This window comes from Artibeus jamaicensis, unplaced genomic scaffold (assembly GCF_021234435.1).
Source record: "Artibeus jamaicensis isolate MK-2021 breed Jamaican fruit bat unplaced genomic scaffold, CSHL_Jam_final contig_468, whole genome shotgun sequence".
NCBI classification, from domain to species: domain Eukaryota; kingdom Metazoa; phylum Chordata; class Mammalia; order Chiroptera; family Phyllostomidae; genus Artibeus; species Artibeus jamaicensis.
In genome coordinates, this window is record NW_026521846.1 from 1,736,594 (window position 1) to 1,756,440 (window position 19,847).

A 19,847-nucleotide genomic window follows, 5' to 3' on the forward strand; every position below is an offset into this window, starting at 1 on the left:
AAACTCACAACTATCAACAATGGAATCTAAAAACAAATAAAACTAAGCAAAGAACTAGAACAACAGAATCACAGAAATAGAGAACACATGGAGAGTTATCAGCAGGGAGGATGAGGGAAAATGTACAGGGGAAAAGAAGCATTTGTACCTACCTAGTGGTAGGTACAAAACAGATGGGGTGGTTAAGAATAGCACAGAAAATGGAGAAGGCAAAGAACTTACATGTACCACTCATGAACATGAACTAAGACGGGGGAAAATTCTGGTGGGAGGGTGGTACAGAGTGAAAGGGAATAAAGGGGAGAAAAAAATGGGACAAGTGTAATAGCACAATCAATAAAAAGTACTAAAAAATAAAGTTTTTAAAATTCTATTTTTGTGTGAAGTGTTTTTTTTTAGTACATGTCTGTCTATATAGAGTCTTTAGATTGGTTATTCCAGGTATTACATTATCAATTCATAATTTACCACAGTCCACTGATGCTGACATTTTATCAGTTTGTGTGAAGGACAGAAACCTTACCTTTCCTTATACTCTTATACCCTTCCCTTTATAATTGTCTTATTCCCTCTACATATATTGAAAACTACGAGTTATAATTTTTGCTTCAACAAACATAATTTAGAAAACTCATGAAGTGTATTATATTTACCCATATTTTTATTATAGCTATTCTTCCTTCCTGATGTTCCAGAATTCCTTCTTCTATCATTTCCTTTCTGTTTCAAAAATGTTCTATAGTCATTCTTTTTGGACAGGTCTACTACAAACAAATTATCTTAGTTTTCATTTATCTGAGAATATCTTGATTTCCCCTTCATTGTTGAATCACATTTTCACTGGATAGAATTCTGTACTGAGTCTTTTGCTTTTAGCATTTGAATATGGTATGCCACTTCCTCTGGCCTCCATTTTTCCTTGGAAATCCATTGTTGCTTGTCTTATAGGTATTGTGTCACTTCTCACTGTTTTAAATACTTTCTTTTTTCTTTTCAGATGATTAACTAAAATGCATTTTGGTGTGGACTTTTTGGGTTTATTGTATTTGCAATTCATTTAGCTTACTGAATTTATAGGTTTATGTCTTTTGCCAGATTTGGGAAATGTTTAGAAATTATTTCTTAAACTACTTTTTCAGTCCCCACTTTCTTTCTCTTCCCTTTGCAATGATGTTACATTATTTCTTATAGTCTCAAATGTCTCTGAAGCTCTATTTATTATTCCACAGTCTATTGTCTTTGTTGTCTTAGACTGGCTAATTTCTACTGTTCTATCTTCAAGTTCACTGATTTTTTTCTCTACCCTCCCTATTTCTGCAGTTGAGCTGTTCTTAGTTCTAAAATTTCCATTTGGGTTTTTTCATACCTCTATTTCTTTGATGAGATTTTCTATTTCCTTGACTTTCTTTTATTTCAAAAGTGTCCATAATTGATTTGGGGGTATTTTATGATAGCTGCTTTATAATTATTGTCAGGTAATTCTATCTGTATCATCTTAGTGTTGCTGTCTGTTGTCTTTTGTTAGTCAAGATCTTTCTGGTTCTTGATACGTGACTTTTCATTGCAAGTAGAACATTTTGGATATTGTGTTGTAAGACCAGATTTCATTAAATCTAGGGCTTTGGCAGGCCTCCTCTAATACCACTGCAGTTAGGGAGCCTCATTATAGCCAGGTAGAGATAGAAGTTCAAGTTTTCCTATATGCCTTGGTTGACATACAGGGTAGAGGAGCTCTTTGTTACTTCTGGGTAGTTCAGGCCCCACCATAGGCAATGCTGATATAATCCTGGTTAGGAAGAGGAGCACTCTGTTACTCCTCCCCATGTATTACTCACTGACAATTCAGAATGGTGGTTGGAAGTGTTTAAGTGGCCTGCGTTCTGCTGAGCAGTGTTGAAAGTTCTGAATCAGGTTTCCTCTGACTCTGCCTAATGGGAAGAGGGAGAATACATACTAGGAAGGGGGAGTGGAGCCTCATTAGCCCCAGGTGGAGGAAGAAGTTGTGTTCTCATGTGTTCTCTATTCACACTGCATTGGGGGAAAAACACTTCTTTACCATATAACTGATTGGGGTACTTGTCATAACTGGAGAGGGTGGGAAGACTAGGTTCTACACATTATCCTTGGTGGTGAAGCCTGTTTTTTTTTCCTGTGGTTTTTGGCTAGAGCAGTTATTAAAGTTTTCTGTCTTGTTAGGCTGCCCCTTTCCTGATCCTTTGGCTAGAAAGGATTTTCTGGGATCTTTATCTGCACTCGAAATTTCTGTGTTGTCACTTTCTCCAATAATCAGTATAGGATATAAGAAAAAATAAGGAAATCCAGGAAATTCACCTCTGTATTGTTCCTTAGCTCCCCAGACTCTCCTAGCTAGTGTGCCTTCTTCTCTTCCACCCACACACATTTCACAGTCTTCTTATGTTTTTATATATCATGTTCAGGATTTTTAGCTATACTTTACAAGGAAGGATAGGGAAAAGAAATTTGGAATCAAAAGTCCTTTATTATTTTACTGTGTGTGTGATGATATTGCAGTAATGTCTTTTAGGGACATTCATTTACAGATTAAATATAATGTCTGAGATAAACTTAAAATAATTTAGGGTTAGTAATGGGTAGGAATAGAGAGCAAGTGAGATTAGCTATGAATTGATAGTTGTTGAAGATGGGTAATACATACATGCATGTTAATAACCGTATTTTATTTTTGTATATGTCTGAAATTCTCCCTTAAAAAAAAAAAACACTTCCTGACCATCCACTCTAAGTCATATCACTGGCTCTTGTCTGTGCTCCCTGGTACAGTATAAACTTGATTAACAAGGACCCAGTTTGTCTTGGTTGCAATTAGAGCTCCAAAGCTTAAAAGTGACTGGTACATAGTTGGCATTCAAATCACCATGTTTCTTCAAATACGCTTGTAAGACGCCACAGATTTTAAAATACATTTACTTTATGTACCACTTTTAAAGCATTACTGCAAGCCCCAGCTGGTGTAGCTCAGTGGATTGAGCAGGGGCCTGTGAACCAAAGTATCACAGTTTGATTCCCAGTCAGGACACATGCCTGGGTTGCAGGCCAGTTCCCAGCAGTGGATGCGTGAGAGGCAACCATACATTGATATTTCTCTCTCTCTCTCTCCTTCCCTTCCCCTCTAAAGATAAATAAATAAAATCTTAAAAAAAAATTACTGCACATTACATTTTGATATACCATCAATTTGGATTTTAGGTATCACAATGTGAAAAACAGATTCATTTTGCAATTAATTAACTATGGCATCTGTGGAATAAATGAATACTCTGAAGTATTAAGCTTCATACACACTCAACAGCAGATTAGGGTATGTTTTCAGCTATTACCAATTCTACTGAGTATATTTCTTCCCAAACACTGAATTTTTATGTCTAAATCTATAGGTTATTGTTAACAAACCTTAACAGAAAATGCAACATTCTGACATGATGGTCTTCAGCTTCTCACAACTAAGGACCCTTTTTACTGTTTAATTCTCAAGGCCCCCATATTTTGAAATACTTTGGTTTCAAGTAAAATTCATTTATTAAACTATCTTCACTTTTTGTTGATCAAATGTGTAATATTCAGACTGACGCAATATAATTTCAGCTAAAATAGAAGAAACTTGACCTTTTACCTACCTGTATGGGCACACCTACAGGTAAAAGTATCATTTTCCATTCGTAAATCTACTTTTTGGCCTCCAGTGCTACTTTTTTAGAATCAAGATGGCCAGAACTTAAAATGGCAGGTGCTGAATGCCAGTTCCTATAGTAAGGCAAGGGCATTCAAGTAGCCCTTTTTAACATTATAAGTTAGGCCATTTGTTTACACACTCACTCTCCAAAAGAGGTAGATGTATAAAAGAGTTCAACACTATGGTGAACTGACAAGATGCAGGGGTCTATTCAGGTTGCTAAATTGATAGTTTAAATGAAAATTTTTTTAGGTTGGATTGGAACAGTATAATGAAAAAAAAAAAACTATTTGTAGGAGTTTAGATCACTTACCCTGTCTCTGTTTAGATCTCAGTTTAGGTCTGAATGCAGAAGACAAGTCATTTGTCTTTACACACCTGAGTAAGGAATTCAGTGATTGCCCAGAGAAGGCACTCATAAGCATCTACAAACATGTCAGTGGATGGAAGGAACAATGTCCTCAGAACCTTCAAGACATGTTCCCTGTCTCTGATTTAAGCTCTCCTGGCATAAGATGAAAATTAGGAAACATGACCTCAGGACCCGAGGTAAGGAAGAAAAACTAATTCCATCAGAACAGAATTCTCTTGACCTTTGGAATGTTCCTCATGCCAATTACCCTCTCTACATGCTTAATACTTGATGTGGAATAACAAATCTACATGTAAAAACTTTCCCCAAATGCCTAAGACACACTCTAATTTTTTTAAATGAGAGCATGCACATGAATCTCAAAATCGGCATGTGAGAAAAAAAAAAAGGTGGTAACGAGAGGAATAGAATTTATTTTCTTCCTATGAAAATCACATAAATACTAGCACAGCACTCTCCTTGTCCCCAAGTTGAAAGTCATCATGACATGTTAACCTTACATTTAAAATAAACAAGAAAAGATAAAGCCATTATTAGATAAACACATGCAGTGATTGTTGTCTTGTTTGGGAAACCTTCCACTCTACAGATCTGTGTGGGATCTGGTGAAAGGGCACTAAGGGCACTCTGGTGAAGGGGCACTAAGGGCACAGAAAAGAGCAGTGGGTCAATGGATTTTAGCAGTGTGTTCTAATATGTATCACATTTTTCTAATGCATATCTATCCCAGCCCCCAAAAGACAGGATTAAATATTCTGAGCTCATGTTCTAGCATGTATTTTCCTTCCCTACAAGGCAAAGGATTGGGGCCAATCCACGGAGTTGAGAGAAAGTACAGGACTGCTAAATCTTTATTTTTAAAGCACACACCAGTTTTCAGGTCTTCCTTACATCAGGAAAAAAAAAAAAAGCCATGAATGTACAGCTACAAATAAGACAGAGAAAAACTAGTGAGCATCTTATACAATCGCTTTTGTTCAACCCAATGAATTCTTTGCTCTATCACATTCTTGGAGGGGGTGGCATTTCATCAATATTTGGTTTCCACAGCAATATATACTGGTCAAGTATTTGCATAGCAATCATGGAGCCTGGTTAGATCTCCTTTTATACTCTCTTAAATACTAATTTGGGTCTTCCTGACCTTAATGTCACTTAACCAGCAAGAAAACAGCCCTGATCTGCACTGCTCAGTTGGTTAAGTGTCATACCACAAAGGGAAAGATCACTGGTTTGATTTCCAGTCAGGGCATATGCCTAGGTTATAGGCCAGGTCCCTGCCTGGGGCGTGTGCGAGAGGCAACTAATCAACATTTCTCTCACACATTGATGTTTCTCTCCCTCTTTCTCCATCCCTTCCCTCTCCCTAAAAATAATAAATAAAATCTTTAAATAAAAGATAATTCTCTCAGAGATAATTTAGTGTACCCCACTGATAACTAATCATTCATGATAAAGAATAATTTTTACTAGGAACTTTGTAGATAACAGAATACCAGGGCCTTTGCTCTAATAGATCCCCTACAGAGATGACAGAGCAAGATTCTTTTCATAATGAACTCCTGAAGGGTGAGATGGTACTCCCTAAACTCTGGGCATCTGTTAGCTCACTAGAAAAATGGGCTAAAATATGTAAAAAGCAACTTAGCACAATACCTAATATACAGTAGGTGCTCCATATGTTTCCTGATAAACTATAAAAGTTGATATTTACTGAGCACTAATCATGTACCAGACTCCCTATGACTTACTATATGTGTGTGTGTGTGTGTGTGTGTGTGTGTGTGTGTGTGTATAGCATTTCCGAATAGGTACTAAAAGCCCATTTTTCTTGGATGAGTTAAGTGGCTCAAGAATTCAGTTTACTTAGAGAAGGTTAAAATATTAGCTAGGGACATGGCTAGCATTTGAACCTAGCTTGTCTGATTTAAAATCCCATGTCCTTTCCACTACTCCACATTGTTTCCTTAAACTGTTATTATACATTCAAGTAAACTAGATAGAAAGTGAAAACCAAGAAGCTGTAGGAAAACTTAAGAATTCTAAACTAAAAATATCCTTTCATGCCTTAAAAGATTAAAGAAGGAAAGGCAAACAACATGAAATAAACCAATAAACCCCAAACAAAAGAGAATAAAAAGTGCTGTTAAATGTCTTAGAATTGATACAAATGTTAATTAGATGTCTGATTTTTTTTCTCTTTTCCCAGAGGACCTTTAAGAACAGTTATTATGTTCTTCCCACCTTCCCCTCTCCTGAAAAAACAAAAAGGACATTAGTTCTGTTATGTTCCATCTGATTAAACTGTTCCAATCCCCTAGGAAGGTTTTATTCTGGAAACCCCTCAATAGCAAGAGAAGTAGTCAGTCAGCCGGCTCAGTTCAGCTCTACGAGCTGTAAACTCTGTGTTCTGGAATATTAGTCTGGGTGGTGTTCTTACTTAGATGTAACAACTTAGCTACCACATGAACCATCCTGTACTTTTCACACAGTGTTTTAAAAAACTGTTCACTTAGTCTTGGGGCTAGGTGAGAAAGAAAAAAATATGGAGACAGAATAAAGAAATAAAATATAACCATGAGTGTTTACCAAAACATGGAATGAGTTGGAAAGGAAGAGATGACTTTAGTAAGAGCAGAAATAGAGCCAGACATCTTGGACTTAGGAAGATGAATAAAAATCTTAGTTACTATGGTAAAATAACTTCATTAAGTGGCTGCCATAGGTGCCGAATTCCATTAACCTTTCAATTTATACAAATAAAAAAGTTACAGACATTGGCCAAGCCCCCATTTTCTGGGGCCAAGTGGAATAGGGCATACAAATTCCCTAGCCAATACTGGCCAAGCCAATACTGATGATACTGTTGACAGGACAGTTAAAGGCTAGGAAAATTACTGAACAAATGAAATAGGGAAACTGAGATGAAAAATTAAACAAGGCCAAAGAATTTGAATAACATACCAGCTGGTGAGTTGCAAGATCTTATGTCCCCCCTAACCAAGGACATTGAGAGCAAATGGTTTATACCTCTCTTTCCTAACAAGAGAATAAATATCTTAAGTCACCCTCGTCTGGGAAAATAGAAAACAATATGGTTTAGGATTACTTTAGAAATAGAAGTAAGTCATTCTTTGATTAAACTCTATTCTCCACTAACACAGAATTGGTATTGGCTTTCACTTTAACCTTTGAAAGATATTATTTGTTTGTTGCCAGTTTTAAATGGACACAACTGTAAATAAAGGATTTTAAACAGAGGCACTAATAAAGCGTAAACATAATCATTTCCACAACTCCAGTTTTATTTAGATTTTACATATTTGCACACAGACACACTTAAAGAAGATATATTATATAGAAAATATAGATAATGTGGGAATTTCTGACAAATGACTGTTAATGAAAATTTATTAGCTATATAATCTTTGAATATCAGAGAAACTTCACTATATACAAATTAACACTAAGTTTCAAGTTCTTAAACTTTGGTTGTATGAATATGCCTCAGTCACCAAGAAACAAACAATAATACTAATTAAAAAAGAAAAAAATCCCAAGAAACAAAAAGTCCTTCAGCTTTCTTTAATCTATTATTTTTAAACACCATTTGGGGAAGTTCTCTTTTATTCTACCTTTTCTTCCATCTTGGTCAGTTTTTGAAACCATTATCAATAAAAACTGATCACAAACCATAACAGATGAAGGAGATGTCTCAAAAGAACTGTTTCTGGAAATTATTCTGTCTTGATTACAAAACTGTCTTAACCAAGGAAAATTGTATTGTGTAATAACATGCATAAAAAGCCCCAACTTTTAAATTTCAAAAATCAAAAACTCAAACTATATCATCATAACAAAAGTTGGGGATGAAAGGCTCACAGAGATATCTTCAGCAAACCCGTCAGAGAGGTTTTGGATTCCAGTTTCTTCCCTACACCACTGGTCTCCGCTGGCTGCAGAGGCAGTTTGTATCACACACAGGCATCATAAAGAGAACTGATGGGATAAGAACAACCTTTCATGAGATTTCCCAAGATATCTGATGGGCAAAGAAAGAATAATCAAAGAATAAAGACTGAAATAGACAAAAATGGGAAAAAAAGGAGGGGGCTTAGATGTACAAACTGACAATGGTATGTGTATGGAAGGGACTGCATCTTTGCATAGAAGTGTGGATTATACACACATTTATATTCAGTCAGTTCATATATTACACCTGACCACTCTAACAGGATGTTTCTGCTAGGAGGTGGAAAGAAGGAAGTTCTATTTACTCTGCTCCTCAGGCCCCAGTCCTTTGTCCTGGCTGGCTGGTGGTCTCTGCACAGGACTCAACAGCGTGATATATGAATGGATAAAGCTTCATGTCTGGTCCAGGGGTGGAACAGTTTCTACATTCTTCATTGTAATATCGTAGCAACAGCTTATATACTTCTCCTGGAGAGTAAAAGGCCAGACCAATTTGTACATTAAGGTATGCAGATGGATAAAATTACTAAAGAACACTCAGCTTTATCTTTAAGTAATAAATACTTAAAGTTGCCTATTGAAAATAGAGTATCAATACCTTAAAGAATGTACTTATTAGCTCATAATTACAACAAGCTATATACAGGATGGGGCAAAAGTAGGTTTACAGTTGTGAGTACATGAAACAGAATTTATTCTTGTATTATTATTTATTAATTATTGATTTCTTTTCCATATGAACAACTATAAACCTACTTTTATCCACCCTATATAGTGCATTATCAAGCATAGTTTTGGGAGTTCATGACAACTCTAATTCTACATTAAGCTCCTGTGGTAGAAAGGCCTTTCATGTCCAACTGAAATACACTAGATGAGCATGCTGGCATATCTGATAAATGTGACTCAGAGTAAGGCCTCTTAGGTTTCAACTTACCTTCCTACACCCTCCTTCTTTTAGTTTTTAGTTTAGTATACACAAACATGGACACTAACTCTACTTTCTTAGCCTTATTTTAATAAGCTGATAAACTCAAGATTGTGGATGGCACTTTGTCAGAAAAAATGATTCTACAAATATTGCCTCTCTAACATTTTGTCCTTCCAACCATCAAAATCACACTTCATGTTTTCTTATTTACTGATCGATCCAGATTTAGCAAGCGTTCCTCCTGCTAAATCTATCTAGACACCAGTGTCAAAACTATCTTCTACTTACCAACAGTCAGCTTCCTTTCAGTAAGAAAAGTGTGCATGCTGTAAATGTCTCTCATCAACTCTGAGTCTCCAAAGGTGAAATAAACCACATCTCTCTCAGCTACAGCAGCTGCCAGTATCTGTATTAAGGCTGTAGCAAAGAGAAAAACATAGCTCTATGATGACACTTCCCATCAAGATACCTTTAGTTCTTTCAACCAGCTAAATTATAGTTGCTGTGCCAAAGATTTATCCTGCATTAAAGATTTATAAACCTAATATACACATTATTAGAAATGTTAAATAGAGGATGGGTACAAATCATTTAGCTGTGTGACTTTTCAGACATGCTGCTGAGACTATCATTAAGCCACAGAATTCTTACCCAAATGCCTTTGTGGGAAAATAAAGCAAGATGCATTTGACACAGCATAGTTAAGGCACTATGGTGGTATTTCTTCTTTCTTATATTAATCTGGAACTAAAATTTTTGTGTTTGTTTGCCTTGTTTTGTCTCATTACATAGTCACTGGTCTTTCAAGTAATATAAGTCTCTGAGATTTTCCCTGACCAATCCATTTAGAGGGCTGCAGCAAGCATTCTCATCCCTTCTGCACTCCCACCTCTACCAATCACGGCAGCATGGAATGATTGTTACTGAAAAAACTGGAGTTACTGTAAGTTACTGGAACTCTGGCATGCTGGAATGGGAAAATCATTCGGGAACATTGGAATCAAAGTTACAGATCAATTATACTCAAGTATGTTTCCAAAAATTCTCTTTATAATCTTCTCAATAGACAAAATTTATTTTAAATACTAACCACAAAACTGAACACAGGTACAATAAATGCCCCTTTGCTTAATAAATCTTTTCCTTAATAAAAAGAGAAAAGGAAATAAAGTAAAACATCGTAGGTTTTGTATAGTATTAATTTTTGAGAACATGTTAATATTCTACATATTCAAAAAATAAAATAAAAACAATAAGAATGAGAATGTGGAGGAACCTATACCTGAAAGCAAACTAAAACAAATGAACCTAATTTTATTTCAAAAGAATAACATAACTACACAGAAGGGAAATGAAGAAAAAGATGAAAGAACTAATGTAACTTATTAACACAAAATTTGACTACTATACCCTTAGTCTGGGGCATGAAGGAAAGAATTACAAACAAATTCCTAACTCATTTTAGGTCTGCTTACTAATAATACAGGCTAATCAATTCTGAAAGTATTTTTAAATACATTTCAAGTTTGAGCAAGTAAGTAAATGTTGGTATTATTGGGAACTGGGGTTCTCTCTAATGGAAAAAGACAAAAATATTCTGGGAAGAGACAGACTGAAGTGGAAGGCACTGGTATGTGATCCGACATCTAAAATATGCACATTGTGTGTGTGTGAGAAAGAGAGAGAGAGAGAACATCTCTTAGCTTTGTCTGCTGAAAAAGCCCAAGGACATCTCAGTAGCAGTGAGCACACCTAGTGCCCAGATCTTGGTATCTAATGCCATTTCCCCTAAAAGGAGCTGGATTCCTCAGGGACATGCCTGATCCACATGGTTGGGACAGAATAGTTTCAAGAAGAGCCCAAAATATTTTGCGATGCCAGAAGGTAAAAAAAATGTTTCAAAAAATGATGGAAGAAAAAATTCATGGGAGCTTGTCACAAGGATACAAGAGCCAGTTGAAAAAATCTCCCATGAAGCCAAATCTGGACAAGCTAAGCACCAAAATATTAAGTACAGAAATATATGAACTGCTGAGTCCACAATGATAATATATAATAAATAAATACAGAAGAGGAAGAAGGGTATTTATTAACAGGAGAAAGTCAAAGACCAACCAGTAAGTGTGGAGAGGCTACTAGAATGAGAAAATCTTCTTTTTGCAATGACCATGGCAAAGATTGAAATGTAAAAATCATTAATGGATGCTAAATCTAAGGTATTTTGTCTTAAAGTATCTTCCCACAAACTGCTTATTAGCTACAAAAAAAGTAAAAGAAAAAACTCAATATCTATACAGTGGAGAAATCAGACAGCACCTTTACTGGGTGATCAAAATTAACACCACCATTGTGGTCAGATGGTCATCAAATGTCACTATCACCCATGCAGTGAGGTCTCTGACTGAGAATTTATAACCTCAACCTAATTATGAGAAAAAAGCAACCAACTGAAAAACCCCCCACAAAAACACTGTATTCTTAAAAGACGTCAATGTCATTAAAAAAACAAAGAAAGGCCATGGAAATATTCCATATTCAAAAGAAGGCTAAAGGACATGACAATTAAGTGCAATGTCTAACTCTAGGCCCTGTACTGGAGAGCAAAAGGCTGTAAATAGTTTTATTAGGCTACCTGACAAAACTGGAACATAGATGATGGAATAGATAAAAATATTCTATCAATATATAATTAAGAATTTGATAACTATGTGTTTTTTAATTTTAAAAGATTTATTTATTTTTAGAGAAAGAGGAAGAGAAGGAGAAAGGAAGAAAAACAATGATGTGAGAGAAACGTCGGTTGGCTGCCTCCTGCCAGCCTCCAACTAGTGATCCAGCCATGTGCTCTTACTAGAAATCGAACTGCCAACCTTTCAGTTTGCATTACGATGACCAACCCACCAAGCCATGAGAGTCAGGGCAACTATAATGTGTTTCATATAGAAAACATTTTATTCTGACTTCTAGCCAAGATGGAGGTATAGGTAGACATAATGTGCTGTCGCGCACAACCAAAATAAGGAAAACAATAATTTAAAAACTAAAAACAACAAGAACTGACAGAAAATCAAACTGTATGGAAGTCTAACTACCAAGGAGTTAAAGAAGACACATTTATCCAGACTGGTAGGAGGGGCAGAGTCAGACAACTGGGGCTGAGAGAGCTCACAGAAAAGTGGTGGCAAATGGACCCAGAGAAGCGGCAGATTGTGGAGAGGGGCATGGCATGCAAGGTGGGCTGGTGGACCAGACGGCCCCACATTCACACGCAGATAAACCAGACAAAACTGGGTAGTAGGACAGACCACGCAACCCAGGGCTACATCACAGGGAAATAAAGCCTTAAATCACTGATGGAAAACATCTGTGAGGGTTGAGATGCCAGGAGAAATTCCCAGCCTCACAGGAGAGTTTGTTGGAGAGAACCACAGGGTCCTAGAATGTACACAAACCCACCCACAGGCAAATCAGCACCAGAAGGGCCCACTTTGCTTGTAGGAAGTGGGGGAAGTGACTGAAAGACAGCAGAGAATGGAGCAAGTACCACTGCTCCCTCTCAAACCCCTTCCCCACATACAGCATCACAACACAGATGGTTACCCAGCCCTGGTAAACACCTAAGGCTCCACCTCTCACTACATAACAGGTGTGTCAAGACAAAAAAAAAATGCCCCAAAGAAAAGAACAGATCAAAGCTCCAGAAAAAATACAACTAAGCAATGAAGAGGTACCCAACCTAATCAGATGCACAGTTCAAAACACTGGTAATCAGGATGCTCAAAGAATTGGTTGAATCTGGTCACAAATTAAGTGAAAAAATCAAGGCTATGCTAAGGGAAATAAAGGAAATGCACAGGGAACCAACAGTGATGGGAGGAAACTGGGACTCAAGTCAATAGAGTGGACCAGAAGGAAGAAACAAACAAACAAAAAAGAATGAAGAAACAAGAATTCAAAAAAATGAGGAAAGGCTTAGGAACCTCCAGGACATCTTTAAACGTTCCAACATTCAAATTATAGGGGTACCAGAAGGAGAAGAGGAAGAGCAACAAGTGGAAAAGTTATTTGACCAAATACTAAAGGAGAACTTCCCCATTCTGGCTAAGGAAATAGACTTCCAGGAAGTCCAGGAAGTCCAGGAAGCTCAGAGTCCCAAACAAGTTGGACCCAAGGAGGAAGACACCAAGGCACATCATAATTACATTACCCAAGATGAAAGATAAGGAGAGAATCTTAAAAGCAGTGAGAAAAGGAGACAGTTACCTACAAAGGAGCTCCCATGAGACTGTCAGTGGAATTCTCAAAAGAGACCTTACAGGCAAGAAGGGGCTAGAAAGAAGTATTCCAAGTCATGAAAGGCAAGGGCCTACATCCAGGAGTGCTCTATCCAGCAAAGCTTTCATTTAGAATGGAACGGCAGATAAAGTACTTCTCAGATAAAATCAAGTTAAAGGAGTTCATCACCACCAAGCCCTTATTCTATAAAATGTTAAAGGGACTTATCTAAAAAAATATATAAAAAACATGCACAGTAAAATGACAGCAAACTCACAATTATTAACAACCATACCTAAAACAAAAACAAAAACAAACTAAACAAACAACTAGAACAGGAGTGGAGCCACAGAAATGGAGATCACATGGAAGGTTATGAACAAGAGAGTGGGCGGGGGAGAGAAGGAGAAGAGGTACAGAGCATAAGTAGCATATACGGTAGGTAGAAAATAGACAGGGGGAGGGTGAGAATAGTATGGAAAATGTAGAAGCCAAATAACTTATACGTATGACACATGCACGTGAACTAAAGGGGGAATATGGGTGGATGGGTGGGTTCGAGGGGAGTGAAGGGGGTAAAATGGGACAACTGTAATAGCATAATCAATAAAATATATTTAAAAAAACAATATATTTTATTCTTAGGAAGTACACTGAAATACTTAGGAAAAGGGGCATGTTAATGTATATTACGAGTTCCAATGGTTCAGAAAAAAATTGTGTATATCCATATATACATACAATGTCTGTGCAGAAGGTATCCAACCATGTAATATGAAGAAGAGACATTTATTGAATAAGGTACAAGATACAAGAAACATTGTACATGGGACAATGATGCTTCAGTCCCCTTCAAAGTAGGCACCTTGGGACCTCACATAGTTCTCCTAATCGCCTTCAGCTGCCCATTGTATTTTCCTGAATCTCACTGACAGTCTGAAATCTCTTCCCTTTCAAAGGTGAGTTTAGTTTTGGGAAAAGCCAAAAGTCAGAGGGCACCAATCTGGGCTGTAGGGGGGACTGAGTAACCTGGGTGATTTGATGTTTCACCAAAAAACTCTGCACCAGATGTGATATGTGAGCAGATGTGTTGTTATCATGAAGTTGTTGATCACCTGCTGCCCATAGCTAAAGCCTTCTGAATCATCTAAATAGTTTCCATGGGGGAATATTTGAGCTTTACACAAAATATGATGCAGATCTGTTGCTTTACTTTCAACATTTTGAATGTGACGGCCAGAGTACACATGATCACTCAATGGCATCTACCCCATTGACTAGTACAGTTAAGTCATCGTTATTCTCACATGCTCATTCCAGTCCACTCTCCTTGGTTGCCAGGTTCACACCATTCTTGTTATATTAAAAATGGCTGGACTTTTTCTGGGAAGACCTTGTACAACCACACATATGTACACAGAAAAAGGTATTAGTTTTACTTTTTGTAACTTTTACAAATTTGAGGTTATTTTCAAATAAAAAGTTTTAAAAGTTATGCAGGAAGGAAACACTTTTTAAATTGAACTAGTAAATTTAGTATAGTTGAGTATCCCCAGATTTAAGAAAGAATATATGATACTATGCTACATGTGAGATTTTAAAATACCAAAGTGTTTCCTAATTTCCAAACTAATATTTATTGAGTATCCACAACATGACTGGGCCTCATTAATCTCAGAGTGCTGAAAGTAATTAATCTCAAAATAGAGATGTTTTTAATTAAAACTGCTCATCCAACTTGTGCATACATTACAGCTTCAATATACTCAATTTCAAAAGCTTCCAACTAACCTAAACTACATATAAAAATGGAAAGTAATCCCTTGTCATCTTCTTCTACTAAGAGGTGTCATTTCTTATCTTCATTTGAATGAAAATTTGGCTTTAAGTATTTCCTATTTAAAAAGAGACAGAGACCCAAAGAAATGTCCTTTTAATCCTATTTTTCCTTATATACAGAAATATTATATAAGTGGTCTTTTGCCATTAAAGAAAATAAATATAATAAAACATTAAAAATTTATCTCCCTAAAAAACTTGTTTTTAAAATGTTTCATAGGCCAGGAGCATTTGAGAGCTTGTTCCCTAGCATGTTACCAGTTTGGCTAAGATAAACTCTTATAAATTTTTTTTTTAAATGCTTTACAGGCCACTTTGTCCCTCTGAATAGTCTCATAGAGATAAGCTGGACAGTTACCAAAAATAGGCCAGATCCTAATAAGAGACACCAATTCACATTATGTTTTTGATTTTACATCTACTTCTGTTTGTATGGAAATTATAACATAAGCATGTGTTAGACAAACTGGGACTAGAGATAGCAGATCCAGTTCAGTCCTCATCCTTTACTACCTACCTAGCTTTGTGACTTCAGGCAAGTCATTTAACTGTCTTTCCAGCATTTTTTCCCAGCTGTGCAATAAAGGAGTGCAACCAGACCCCTAAAGACTAGTTGAGTGTAAAATTCCATAATCTCTGCTATAATTTTTCTCCTTTCATTAGATATTAGACTATAAATTCAGAAATAAAATTTTCAGAAATTACTCTTGACATTAGATACACCAGTAATCACTAACAAAAGGTTATTTAAAACAGAATTGTCTTCAGACTCACTATCTACAACATCCCCAAGACTTTGTAAATCTAGAGAATTGTGTTTTATGAGTTAAGTGAACCCTCTTGCATCACAAATCGAATAGGATGTATGGACTGACTCCAAGTATGATATAAAAGCATCAAATTCTAACTTCAAGCACAAGTAGGTGCCAAAATAATCACTTAAATTAACCTGCAGGGAGCTTAGTTTTAATTTTCTTTTTGGCATCAATGTTAAGCTATGAAAGAAGTCCAAATAAATATGAATAATATCAAAAAACAATTCACAGTGTCCTTTTTCAACAAATGAACCAAACAAAAAATGAGTAAAATGATACACCACAAGTACAGTTTGAGGTCATGAGGGTGTCATTTTAGTTACAACTGCTAATACTGACCTCTTTTCTAGCAGCTCCATAAGCACAAATTCAAGATTTACAATGATTATATCAATTTATATACCCACCCAAAGTTCACAAGGGTATCTTTTTCTCTACATCTTCCCCAGCACTTATCTCTTGTCCTTTGAATAATAGCCATTCTAACAGTTGTGAGGTAATAGTCTCATTGTGATTCTGATTTGCCTTTTCCTGATGATTAGTGATGTCGAGCAACTTTTCATGTACCTGTTGGCCATTTGTATGTCTTATTTGGATATCTATTTAGGACCTAAAAATATCTATTTAGGTCCTTTGTTCATTTTTTAAAAACTTATTTTATTCTTGCTCAAGTATAGTTTGAGCACCTATTGCTCAAGTATACTTGTTGAACAATACTTGCTCAACAAGTATGATATTGTTGATCAAGTATTGTTGATCAACTATACTTGATACAATGATACTTGATACAACTATACTTGATACTAGGATAGGGGGTGATACAATTACCCCCTATCCTAGTATGGAATTTGCTTTAAAAATTTTAAAAAATGTACCATGTGATACAGCAATCCTACTTCTGAGTGTATACCCAAAGAAAATGAATTAAGTATCTTAAAGAGATATTTGCACCTCCCAAGTCCATCATTGCAGCATTATTCACAATAGCCAAGGTAGAAAACCACCTACATGCTTTTCGATAGATAAATGGATAAAGAAATGTGCATGTGTGTTGCCTCAGGTTGGGGGAGGTTGGGGGGCGAATGGGTAAATGGGTAAGGAGATAGTGTCTAAAAATATGGAGTTTCTTTTGGGGTGATTAAAATGTTCTAAAATTGTGATGATGTTGGCACATATCTGAATATGCTAAAAATCATTGAATTGTACACCTTACATGGTTGAATTGTTTGGTATGTAAACACCTCATGAAAGCTGTTAAAAATAAACGAGACCTTTATTAAAAACAAACAAAAAGATTTACAATGATTAAGTCACTTGTTACAAAAAACTGAATAAAGTAAATATTAGTATTATTTCCATTTTTTTAAAAAAGGGAATATAGCCACAAAAGGTTAAGTAATTTATTTAAGGTCACAGAGACAAAAAGGAGTGGAGCTGGGAGTCAAATCCTGACAGTCGAAAAACTTAAGCCTCACCCACTATGTTGTGAGGTTGCATGCCAAGTCATTCTGCTCTAATCCAAGCAAATTTACCATGTGCCAATCAGAATAACTGCCCCCAAAACGTTTATTTACATTATTCAAATGCATGCTGGCAAGCAAGCTAAAATAGCAGATTTGAAAGTACTACTGATATCCTTCTTTATTAACCCAAGCTGTTTTGTGAGTTCACATGCCCCAATTATCTTGAAAGCTCCAGCACTGCTACCAACCCCAAAGGCTTTTAGCTGACTCTTCCAGGCCAACTCTTATTCTCTAATTGGTCTTATCCTCTGGCTATTGCTTTTAATATTGACACCATCTGCCTGCAGCCTATGTCCCCTCTCCAACCCTAAAGTAGATATTACTAAAGGCTCAAACTGTAATCCTTTCATCTGCTTTAACCACTCTTTCTACAAGAATTCAACCACCATCTCTAGAGTGCCAACTCCTAAATCTATGTCCAGATCCAGAGTTTGGCCAATAAAGTAATAGCAAGAGCACAGACACTGGACTCTTGGGCATCAATCCTGGTTTGAATCCTAACACTGTCACTTGATATCCCATGACCCCAGGCTAGTCACTTACTTCTTTTTTTAAAATCTTTAAAAATTTTTATTTATGTATTTTGAGAGAGGGGAAGACAGGGAGAAAGAGAGGGAGAAAAACATCTATGTGTGGTTGCCTGTTGCATGCCCTCTACTAGGGACCTGGCCTGCAACCCAGGCATGTGCCCTAGACTGGGGAATCGAACTGGTTACCCTTTGCTTCACATTCCGGTGCTCAATCCACTGAGCAATACCAGCCAGGGCAAGACACTTACTTCTTTATGTCTCAGTTATCTCACCTCTAAAGAGAAAAATAAAAATTAGCCTACTTAATAGGCTGTTATGAGCTAATGTAAAGAAAGCACTTAGTATAATTCCTGAAACAGCATGTTTTCAACATGTTCAATAATAATAATAATGATAATAAAAACATATATTGATTTTTGATGAAGACAGGCCAAGTTTAAATTCAAGTTCTGACACTAGCTGTCTCTCTTTGAACAGGTTTATTAGCCTCTCTAAAACCTTGGTCTCATCATCTTAAAAATGAGGTTAACAAACTTAAGGGCAACTATGCAAACTAAAGAAGAGAATGCAGCATTTCTTAAACCTGGCTGATCATCAGCAACTCCCAGCGTTAAAAAAAATCCAAAAGGCATTTCTCAGATTCTCTAACTCAGTGTCATCTCCAAGGTACTGATAACACCTATTTCACTCGCTAGTCACTTTGAACACACTATCATACAAGACCCCATTCTAGGCACTGGGCCCACAGGAAAGAACAATGCAGAAATGCTAAAGAATGAATATCTACTCCAGTGTGTAGGAGCAAGGCTATGAGAGAAATGGAGAATATGATATGTTCTGAGAGAAGAAAGCCAAGAGAAGAGGATTCTGTGGTAGTCAAACTGGGTGACCTGGCACATAACTCTCTATTTTTCTACCTTCCATTTTTCATCAGTAGTCACCCCTTCCTCACTTACACCACTAGACCTCCCTCAAACCCCAAAGATATAGGCAAGCCAGCCACAGCATGGCAGAAAATGATTTATCAGCATTGTCTATGCTCCAATCTTTCCCAGAACATTAATTTTTCCATAGTTTGGGTATCCTGATTCCAAAATAGCAAAATAACTAGTAAAGACACAATTTAGGTTTGCTATAAATGAGGCATAAGTTATGAAATAATATTTCTATAATCTCAGAAAACTTTCTGTTTAATGTAAATATGCAAATAAAAATCAAATGCATATGCTCTTAATCTTGTTAGGGGGTGTATCGGATGTTTAATGACTCCCTGGTTACAATGACTTAGTCCAATGGAGGGGAAAGTGATTTAAATTGGTCAAATTAGATTATTTCCATGGGATTTTTAACCTAAGGAGATCTCTTTTACACTAGAGACTCAACTGCAATATTGTAAGCCTGGAACTATTTGGTCCGGGCTTGTGCCATGCAGAGATAACCAATGGAAACAGGAGAAAATAAAGCCATTATCTTGAAAGAAGGGCAGGAAGGGTAGGAAGGGCAGCAACAAATATATAACATAAAAGGAAGCATTTAATCTCAGGATCCAGTTATCCTTGAGATCAACCCTACTCTGCCTTTCTCAGTCACATCAGCCAATAATATCCTCTCGTGGTTAAGTGATAAGGTAGATTAGTGTGTCCTGTACCTGAAAGAATCCAGAGAAATTTTTTGCAGGGTTGGGGAATGGAGTGGGTGAGAGAAGAAGAGAGATCTTTGTGGAATAGTTAACAGGAAATCTTAAAGGAACAGAAGGAATTAGCCAGATAAAGATAGTTTAAAAATATGCAAAACTAGGGAGACCCAAGATGGCGGTGGAGTAAGTAGCAGCAACAGTAAACTCCTCCCAGGACCAATCTGGAATTACAACTACATTA

At 36.5% G+C, this 19,847-nt stretch overlaps 1 protein-coding gene across 2 annotated transcripts in view; it reads right to left on the reverse strand.

The window, feature by feature from the left end:
- Positions 1 to 7,388: 7,388 nt before the first annotated feature.
- PARG (poly(ADP-ribose) glycohydrolase) overlaps positions 7,389 to 19,847 on the reverse strand; it is a 230,425-nt gene continuing 217,966 nt past the window's right edge. For both annotated transcript variants that reach the window (XM_053667366.1, XM_053667365.1), the window contains exons 17-18: positions 9,277 to 9,405; positions 7,389 to 8,525 (exon numbers count right to left, since the gene is read on the reverse strand). In XM_053667366.1, the coding sequence (XP_053523341.1) occupies positions 8,371 to 8,525; positions 9,277 to 9,405 (284 nt within the window). In that variant the 3' untranslated portion in view covers positions 7,389 to 8,370. The remainder of the gene's footprint in view (positions 8,526 to 9,276; positions 9,406 to 19,847) is intronic.